Source organism: Phoenix dactylifera, chromosome 16, assembly GCF_051530095.1.
Source record: "Phoenix dactylifera cultivar Ajwa chromosome 16, Ajwa_hap1_PhDact_Kaust_v1.1, whole genome shotgun sequence".
In the NCBI taxonomy this organism is placed as follows: Eukaryota; Viridiplantae; Streptophyta; class Magnoliopsida; order Arecales; family Arecaceae; genus Phoenix; species Phoenix dactylifera.
Genome location: NC_143205.1, coordinates 15,605,705 through 15,615,928, shown reverse-complemented (window position 1 = coordinate 15,615,928; position 10,224 = coordinate 15,605,705). Strand labels below are relative to the sequence as shown.

Here is a 10,224-nt window from a genome sequence, read left to right as displayed (position 1 = left end):
ATTTTTCTCTTACAATCAGATTATCAAACTTACAAAATTTTATAATTGATAATCTAATTATAACGTCCGTTTAAGGGCTGTAACGAAAATGATTGCGTGCTATCATATGCCATCAAAAGAGTTGCTGATTTGGTAAAAAAAAATTTAATATTCATCATGCCAAAAATTCTGATCCTACTCAGGTTTCTCATTTTTATCTTGAGCTTCAATTTAGGGCTACAAATTGAAGGGCAGAATAAAAATAATAAATCCCCCCAAATTCAGAATTTTTGGTATAATTGATCCAAGAAAAAGAAAAATATGCATCCATGATAAGGAGAGCATTTACTTAATATGAAGGATTTTAAAAACAGGAGCAGCTTTACTTTATCTGCAGTACATGATAACTTCTGTAAAAGGATAGATTTTAGGTGTCAGCCATAGCCCTCGGACAAAATACAAAATATTGCAGGTCTTCATCTAAGGAAGACAACCATGGAAAAGTCCATTACAGGTCATCTGCCCCCATTATTCAGTGATTTCATTTATTTGTAGCTGACGACCAAGAGTCACAATAGTCCATTTGGAGCTATCTGCCTCTGTTCTTCAGTGATTCCATTTAGGCTCTAGCTGAAGCTCCCATGCAACACAACTAGATACAGGCATCTGACTCGAGTTCAGAGTATTGCAAATTCATATAATATTTCAGAGACTTAAGGTGAAAAAGTTGGAAATTTGACTCCAGCGCTTTGGAAGCTTTTTGGAAGCTGATGCAGCACTGGGCAGTGGGCATCATGCAATTACTTCAGGTAAAATCTGGAAGCAGGATCATATATTATAACAGTAGAAATCTGGAAGAAAAGAACTCTCACAAAGGCGAACGTTCACTAAGGAGACTATGTCAAAAAGAGCTCTGCAAAATGGATAGCTTGAAACACAAAATAAACTTTTGATTGATAAGAAAAAGGGAGTAATCAATATTGACCTGGTTCCTATATTATTACATGAAAATTGAATTATTGTACATCAAATAATCAACAGAGAAGGCCAAAAATTTTGGGATGAGCAATTGTTATGCTGCTCTCAGTGTATGGTGTAAGTGCAACTAAAATTGCCAATTAAATTACATATGCAGAATAAACAAGCCCCAAGTTCTGACTAATTCCATCTCCCTGCAGCTTCTCTGATGCATCTAGCTAACCGTATATCCCGAAAAATTCAAGCTTTCCGGACTGGTGAATAGGGTCAGATCTATCGAGTCAAAATCAACCCAGCAAATATTTACTCTTCGAAAGAGTACCTGACATTCATCCAACCAAGAAGACATTTTTAACCAACGAGATACGAGTACCTTGAAATCATTGTCATGCAATTTGATTTGAAATTATAATTTCAAGAATAAAATTAATCAAACACATGATTCCGCTCCCATTTGTAATACCTTTTTTTAGGGGTAAAATTGACAAACAAGGATATTGGAGTTTCTGTATTTGAAGAACCTAAAAATAGATTTTCGCCATGTCTTTTAAAGAAACAGTTAGTGTTCTTGGTTTTTTTTCGGCAGTGGGTTAAGAACAAAACTAACTTAAAGGATAGTCTCTTTCACTTCTGTAAACAGATAAGAAAGGGATATATTCTAAACACAACGAATCCACTTACCTGTGCTTTTACAATTACAGTGAACATTTAGTCTCCCACATTTTTTCCCTTGCATCCTCATTAATCTATTAAACCTTGCCACTTCCATACTCACCATATAGTCTACACGATTCCCACTTCTCTGGCAAGCCAATGTCATGTCATGTTGCTGCCTCTTGTTATTCTTATTGCCCTAAATTGTGACAGTAGAAATGTAGAATAGAACAAAATGTGTTTTAGAAAACAGACTTGACAATAAATCTTGGCTTTTCTGAGTGGCTAGCATCTTTTATCAATCTTGGGTGTTGACATTGTGATATTTCTAGACATAAGTAGCAATTGCAAAGTTATCATCCCTCTTCCTAAGTCCCAAAGGCATGCATCAATCACACGACATCGGAAATACTTTACCACTTTTATCCCCTTGGCTCTCAGTTAAAATCTCTTCCTTTTTTCTCCATTTGCCGTTATAACAGATCAAAGATGATGAAGATTTACAAAAGGGTATTTGTGGCAACAGTTTGGTTCAAGGCTCGTTGTCATTTGCACTTTTACTAAAATTATATTTATTGTACTGTAATTTAGCTCTACTGATTTTAGACTCAATGGCCTCCATGAATCTATTTTAACATCTCCTCAAAACAAGGTTAGCTCATTTGCGAAGGACATACACCACGGCACCTTTTATGGAGTTGCTTAATAACAAGTATAAAGTGGTGAAAATGTAGGGTTGACCTTTAGTGTAAGCCACCATGAGAGGAAATTCATCTGCCCAGGCATAGTTACTGTAAATGCTTATCATACCCTTGTACTTAAAACAACTCCAAGATACCTTCCACGTGCACCTCCTTAACACCCTTTAATTCTCTCATGGCACCTTCAAGTCAACATAACCATTTGTGCAATTATCTTCCGTCTCTATAGTTCTCCATTACATGGCCAAGGTTCCACTTTTTCATCTTTTTCTCTTTTCCAGGAAGAAAGGTGTGACACAAAACATAACAGTCGGCATACAACAGATCACATAAAGCTCCACAAAAACTATCCAGGAGAAGCAGATAAACCCGATTTAAACAGCCAAACTGATTCATCTCGCAGAGGATGCAAGTGATCAACACCAAATTGTTGGGCTTAACAAAACCTTTAGCATCATTGATAAGGGGATAAGGATGCCTGTCAGCAAAATCGGCATCCAACCAGTCAATGACAACTTTAGAATCTCCTGTCCATAACGTTGCAGGGTGAAAGTTGGTCATAACGGCTTCAATATCCTCCCAATCAGCTTTTATCTCAATAGAGATAGTTGATGCTCCAATTGTTCAATGGAATTGAACAGGAAGAAAAAAGAAATTTAGGCAGATTTCGTGGAAAGAATGAGATAGAAAATGATACAATGTTCTCTTTTTTGCTCTGATAGGAAAAAATGGTGTAAATGTGATAGAATCTCATACCCCATAAGCTTTTGTTTTCCTTTTTTTCCTTCTTTTTTTTTCCAAGAAAAAAAGATAAAGTGGGTCTAGTCTAGCATAGTGATGGTGGTTTTGGTAGAGGATGGTCAAGGGTGGAACAAAAGGTCGCAAGTGGCAGAAACTAAGATGAAGAGCAAGGTAGCAATGTATGGTGATGCTAATGGTGGTGGTGACGTGGTGAGCATAAAGAGGATGAAGAGAACATGATCAAAGCCTCCAAACATTTTTTTTTAATCTTGTGCTTGAGAACAGGAAAGGGAGTTGACTTTTTTTAAAACTATTGAGAACTTGCAGAGTTTTCAGACCATATTCCCCACAAGCAAACAATAGATTTTTTTTTAATTACTACTAAAAAGTCTTCCCGTTACTTCTTCAGCAAAACAAGCAAATCCTAAGTAAAAAAAAAGTGTACTAATGGCCCTCCTAGCATGATGTCAATTTTTTTTGAAAAATAAGTGTCATTTTTTTTCAAAAAATCTATGCCAGCTCTCACAAAATTTTGACATGTGGATTATGATTTCAGTTCCAAAATAATTGATGAAATTTCAAATGCCACCTTGATTTTTATATATGGTTACCAGAAAAGCTTCCTCAATCATCCGACACTTTTCATGTTCATGAGATCCCATCCATAAATTAGTTAACCAGACCAGAACAGTTTCATCCATGATTACCAAATATCTAGTTTGGTTACATTAGGCTTTCATGTCATTCTTAAATATGTAGCTACACATTTATCCTTAGGGAGTAGCAGTGTATATGCCTTCCCCTCGATCTTAGTTCCTAGCAAATTCTAAAACTAATATTTCTTATCCACACTTGCAAAAATCATCTAATCTCCAGTCAAAAGAATCTAATTTTGTATTAATGTCTCTCATCTTAGCTAATTTTGTATAGTTTTTTGCTTGTCATTTTTTGATCTTGACTTATTATAAAGATAAGCATTCCCAACTATCTTGTAGCTTCCAAAGTGTTCTGCACAATTTGTTCTCTGTGCGCGCTTGGTTGTCACATATTATAGCTCATCTCTCTCTAGAAATATATGCATGTCTACACAGACAGAGTTGGCCTGTGCTTTTCTAAGAGGACAACATAAGCCCCTTTTATATGTTTAACCATTGGACTAAAAAGCGTGACAATTGCATTCTTCTACTAACCTGATCCAGCTCCCCTGTCCAAGCACCTTTGAATGCATGATTGACCTATGTCCACGCTACCACCCTCAGCTCTAAGGGCCTACTAAACTATTTGGGGATGGAATTGTCAAGGTTAGTGGTGAGTGGAGATGGGAGGTTAAAGGAGGGGAAGGGATGGACAGGGATGGTGAAGGAGGGACACTAAAGGAGGGTGGTGGAGGATGAGGCAATGGAAAGGGGAGAATGACAGAGAAAGGAGAAGATCAAGAAGAGAGAGACTGTGTAGAAAGGAAGGTAGCAAGGGGGATTGGGGAAAATGGGGGCAGTAAGAGAGAAGAGAAGGGCATGGCAGAGAGGGGACGGGACAGGGAGGAAGGGCAACAAAAAAGAACACAGTTTCAGATAACATTGATATGATCATCTCCCAGTCCTACAGTAAAAAACTTATAAGGAGACTTACTCTCTTCTTGAAAGAAGCATAAGCCAACTGATATGTATATGAAATTGCATGCACATATGCAGAATGTGCACCAGAGTATGCTTTTGTTTGTGCATGCATTTGTGTATGGTGTGGACAACATTGGCAACTCTTTTCATATTGTCATGTCCCGTTACAATATTTGATGAACTTCTGGACCAATTTTCCTTTTGCAATAGGGTATCCTTAAAGGTTGTTATACATTTCCCTCTTAATTACAACATCTATGTGTTTGACATCTTATGGTTTGCACCTCTTTTCTTACTCATCATATCCAAATCTAAAATTATAGCCTAAGTTGTGGGGTCAAGCATCTATTACAACTTTTACTACTGATTTTTTATTTTTCTTCGTAGGAGAAAATACATGACATTATAGCTTATTCACCCTTGAAGCAACCAAAACACTCACCTGTCCCCTATAATATGTATTTGCTAGTACAGCATATTCCAGAGTAAACCAGTAGCAAAATCACCCTTTGCATCCCTATCTCCAAACCCTTGTTTACCAATGTATACTATTATATGCTATCATGCTCTAGCAATTCCTACATGACCATGAAGCCACCAACTATAAGCTTCTTCCTTCCTCTAGAATGTCTTAGATTGATTCATCCATCTCCACTAAAAACTACTTTTTTTCCTTTCATCCTGTTTGTAATTCATATGCTCTGATAAAGTTTCTCCTTCCATATTGCAAACTCAAAAAATATCATTCATTAGGTGACCTACTTCAATCTATTACTTAATCACTTATGTCATCATCCATTAACATCCCGAAACTATTTCTTATATCATCACATCCTAAATATAAGCTTACATCTATTGTCCATCTCTATTTTCCTCTTTCCTACAGCTTTGTCTTAAGCATACCACTCTTGTCCTCTTGGTATCCAACAGTTTGTTTTTGCCCTTCTTATCGAATTCTAGAATTCCAAATGGCAAGCTGTATCTTCTTTTTCTAAGACAAGCCTTTAACTGCCCTTAACCCATCTAATGAGAGTAGTCTCATTATCTTGTCATTACTATTGTTGTCAATGCAATTCGTTGCTTATAAGAGATGCCTAGAAAAAATCTTCCAAAATCTTCCTCTTTTGACACAGTTTTCAGTTGCACACAATGTTATCTCTTGTCATCATGGCATCCAATAGTTTGCCATTTTTTTCTAGTTGAATATATATGCAATTAAGCATATTTAACCTTCAAGGTGCTCCTTATATTACAACTCAATTGAGTCTATCTACCCTCCAACCGCATAAATCAATCAGGTGCATCTCATGGTAATTATGGAACTTAAATACTCACCAACCCTAAGCAAACACCTCCTTCCTCCTAACAGAGTTTAATATTATAACAGAACCATATATCTCCTTTAGTTGATAAAAAAAACAGTTTTATGAGCAAGAGGTATTCTAATATGAGGCTATCAAGTAAATATTTAACTTTGAACCTATCATGCAATGAATGTTTGGCCCATCCCATATGCACAAAGGTCGTACGCATCTTCACAGTCAAACTTATCATGCCAAGCATTAACCTTTCTATACAGCAATTATAAGAATTTTAATATTAGATGACTACTGACCAGGAATAAAGATCAATAACAATATTTAACTAATAACCAATAATCCAAAAATAGTAACTATAATAGACTGGAAAATGAAGCATATAAAAAAGCAAGCAATCATAGTCTGAGACCAAGGTTACCTGCTTCAGCTGCGAGAGGAATCACCAAAGCATAATCGATTGCAAGAAACATGAGAGTGCACATCAATCACCAGAACAATTATTGCTTGCTAAGATGTATTGTTGTATATCCTAATTGTGTACCAAGTTGGATGAAACCCATGTCGGTACATTGCGTCCATCCATCTCTCAGCCTCCTTTCTTTTACCATGCTTGCAGAAACCATGCACTATAATGTCGAAACTGAAACGGTTTGGCTCATATCCCTTCTTGGATATCCTTTGAAACAAATCACATGCGTAGTCCATCCTCCCTGCCATACTCAAGCCCCTCAACAACATATTGTACGTATAAATATCGACGGGAAAGAACCTTTCGACCAATTCTTCCATCTTGTCCATGTTCTCTCTCATTCTGATTCCACCTGAAAATGCAGCAATAAGATTGCCAAGCATTATCTGTCCTGCTCCTTTTGTTTCTTCGCTCATTCCCCCTGCCTTGACTTCTGAATTCCTATTTCTTGACCGAACCCAAGCCCGCAGAAGCTCCTGACTCTTCAAAGTATGCAACAAAAGCACATTGCATATAAATGCAGAAACTGGGCGACCTGTTTCACTAAAATCCTCAAGAACCTTTACTGCAACATCATAATCCTTGGCAGAGCACAATTGGAGCACAAGCTCCTCATAACACTGGAGACTTGGGATCAAACCCTTGTCCCTCACCTCCCTCCAGAACACCATTGCCTGCTCTGGCATCCCAGCTTCACAGAGACCAGATATAAATGTGTTGTACAATTTGTTGCTTGGCTCCTTTTTCTCGCGCAGATAGTAGAAGAAGCTTAGAGCATCGCCGATGCGTTTGCTCTTCAGGTAGCTCTGAAGCAGGAGAACTTTGGTCTCTATTTGGGGTTCGATGCCTGCATTCACCATCCTATTATAGATCTCCCTTGCCATCTCGGGCTTCTTGGCATGTCCAGCCCCGATGATGAAGTAGTTGTAACACGTCCGTGGGTCCAGTTCATTCCGTTCCAACTGCTTGTTTAGCAGCTCAAGAACCTCATCGAATTTTCCCATTTCGCATAAGCAGCAAACAACATCACGGTAAAGACTCCGAGTTGGAGAGTGACCGATCTCTTGCATCTCAATAATGAGCCCGGGAAGAACATCTACCCTCCTCAACACAATGAATGCCCGAATCATATTGACATAAGTAGATCTGTACCGAACCAGACCAGTGCTCTCTTTGCCCACCATTTGGGGCACCAAGCAAGCCTCTTCAACATCACCAGCCTTGCACAGGGCTGAGATGTACCTGGCAAAAACAACAGTGGCGGGCTTCACGTCCCTCTGGAGAGCACTATCGAGCAGTTTGCGCATCTTATCAAGCTTCCCTTCCCTCATGAGCATGCTGGCGATAATGCTAAATGTCTGCTGCCCAGGGAAGTAGCCATGCTGCATGGATTCCTCCAAGACCTGGCACACTCTGTCGATGCTCCCCTCCTGGCACAGAGCAATGATCAAATGGTTGTAAACCTGATCGGTAGGGTTTATTCCAAGATCCATCCTTGAGTTGTAGAGCTGGACAGCAACGTCCACCAACCCAGCCTTGCAGAAGAAGCAGAGTGCGGCATTCATCGTGGCCCGGTCTGGCGGGATCCCTTCCTCCATCATTTCCACAAGCACGTCGTAGACAGCCCCAAGCCGGTTTTCCCTCAGAAGCCGGGTCACGAACTGACTATAGTGGATGGTCTCCGGGGTGTAGTCCTCGGAGGCCCTCTTGCTCCCCAAGAATTCCAAAGCCGCGTCAAGCCTCCCGGCGGCCAAGAGGTCGGCGACCCACGCGCCATAGGCCTCGGCAGAGCCAAACTCGTCCACCAGCCGGCCGGCAGCATCGAAGCGGCCGTTGCGGCAGAGAGCACGGACGAGGGTGCCGACCATCCGGCCGGCGGCGGCGCGATAGTCGGAAAGGCTTGAGCTTTCGAGCTCACGGAGGTAGGCTTCGGCGTCGTCGAGGCGGCCCTGGAAGCAGAGGCTCTTCATCTTGATGCAGGCGGTGACGGGGCCGAAGAGGCCGCGGGCGGCGACGTGGGCGAGGACGGAGTCGGCGAAGTCGAAGATGGAGGCCTCGACGAGGGAGTTGAGGAGGACGTGGTAGGAGAAGGCGTCGAGGTCGAGGCCCTGGAAGCGCATGCGGGCGAGGAGCTGGAGTGCGAGCTCGGGCTTGCCGGCGACGGCGTAGCCGACGACGAGGGTCTCGTGGAAGCGCGGGTGGGGGGCGGCGGCGGCGCGGTTCGCGGCGAGGAGGAAGGGGTGGCAGGAGGAGGGGGAGAAGAGGCGGAGCCAGTCGAGGACGACGGAGACGAGGCGGGCGCGGGAGAGGAGGCGGAAGACGGCGTGGTAGGCGGCGCGGGAGTGGCGGTAGCCGGGCTGGCGGCCAGACCAGTCAAAGAAGCGGAGCCGGAGGAGGAGGAGCGGGGCGGAGGGCGGGGCGGCGACGGGGTGGGGGCGGTGACGGAGGGTCTGGAGCACGAGGGACTCGGAGAGGGGGATGCGGAGTCGGTGGAGTGCGGCGTCAAGTGAGGACTCGTCGGGGGCGCCAACGAGGGCGGCGTAGATGCGATCGAGCGGCGAGAGGGGGTCGGCGCCGAGGCGGAACCAGTCTTTCACAGAGGCGGCAATCAGGGAGGAATCGAAGCTAGGGTTAGGGTCAGAGCTTGGATTGGAATCCAGAAAGGGGGAGAAGGGGAGAGGGGCGGCGGAGGTCGAGAAGCGGAGGAGGAGAGGGATAGATCTAAAGGTGAATATTTTGAAGAGATTTTTAGATGGGGAAGGTTTGAAGAGGAAGAAGAGAGGGAGCATGGCTGGAATGGAACCCTAGCATTTGATTCCAGCCTCTTCCTCTTGCTTCTTTGGCCGTTTGAGGCCGCGCCGCCGGGGCCTGGGCTCCTTCCTCAGTCTCGTTCTCTTCCACGGCTTGGCAATTCTGGATGGGCGGCGGAAACTCGAGGGCAAACGTAGCGCGGCTTGAGTTTGGACCGGCCTCGACACGGTCACAGACTCACAGTGCTGGAAGCATGAGGAGGACCGAACCGGGTGCACCCATGATGGGTTTGTAACAGGACTCTCTTAAGCCTAAACTATTGAAAAAGGAGGGGGAAAAAATCCCAGACTTATTCTAAATTTTTTTATTGGTAGATTGGTTCTCCGAATAATTTTGTATATTATACAGAAGTTTTTTGATTTATTTACAAATTATTCTGAATAGTATAATATTATAAGAATATAATAATATTATACTATTAAAATATAATTATCATAATATTAACGTAATATAATATACTAGAATATAATATATTATAATATGATGTAATATAATACTGTATAGTATAGTATAGTATGGCATAATAATATAATATAATAAAATATAATCTATCTATTATTAGTTAATAAGTATGATACAATACTTTAATATAAAATATTACAATTGTTATTATTAGTATATATTAATATGCTATTACATAGTATAATATTTCTATAATATATGAATGTGGCATATTTATTTTAATATAATATTATAAAAGTATTTTTTTATATTAATATATTATAGAATAAAGTATTGCTAATCTATAACGTATATATTATTTTAATCTAAATATTGTAATAAACAATATAACAGCTGCAAAGTTTAAAGGTATTTTGGCCACACAAATAGATTTCTGACAATTTCAGAAAGTATTTTTCAGAAAGAAGCTTCAAATTAAAGTTTTTAACTAGTAGAGATTTGGAAGGACCAAAAAAATATTTGGGATTTTTTTTTTCACGAAACGACCATATATA

At 41.0% G+C, this 10,224-nt stretch overlaps 1 protein-coding gene across 3 annotated transcripts; it reads right to left on the bottom strand.

Annotated features, from left to right (window-relative positions):
- Positions 1-301: 301 nt before the first annotated feature.
- LOC103706396 (Pentatricopeptide repeat (PPR) superfamily protein) lies at positions 302-9,488 on the bottom strand. 3 transcript variants are annotated; one of them, XM_008790482.6, is made up of 2 exons: positions 6,407-9,393; positions 302-795 (listed from the first exon to the last, which is right to left on the bottom strand). In XM_008790482.6, exon 1 carries the CDS (start codon positions 9,244-9,246, stop codon positions 6,496-6,498), a length of 2,751 nt encoding a protein of 916 aa, XP_008788704.4. In that variant the 5' UTR covers positions 9,247-9,393; the 3' UTR covers positions 302-795; positions 6,407-6,495. The 3 variants fall into 3 exon arrangements, with proteins under 3 accessions (XP_008788704.4, XP_008788703.4, XP_088568537.2); XM_008790481.6 differs by lacking the exon at positions 302-795 and adding an exon at positions 905-1,279 and having other exon boundaries at positions 6,407-9,488; XM_088712411.2 differs by lacking the exon at positions 302-795 and adding an exon at positions 905-1,279 and having other exon boundaries at positions 2,353-9,393.
- Between the last annotated feature and the right edge of the window lie 736 nt (positions 9,489-10,224).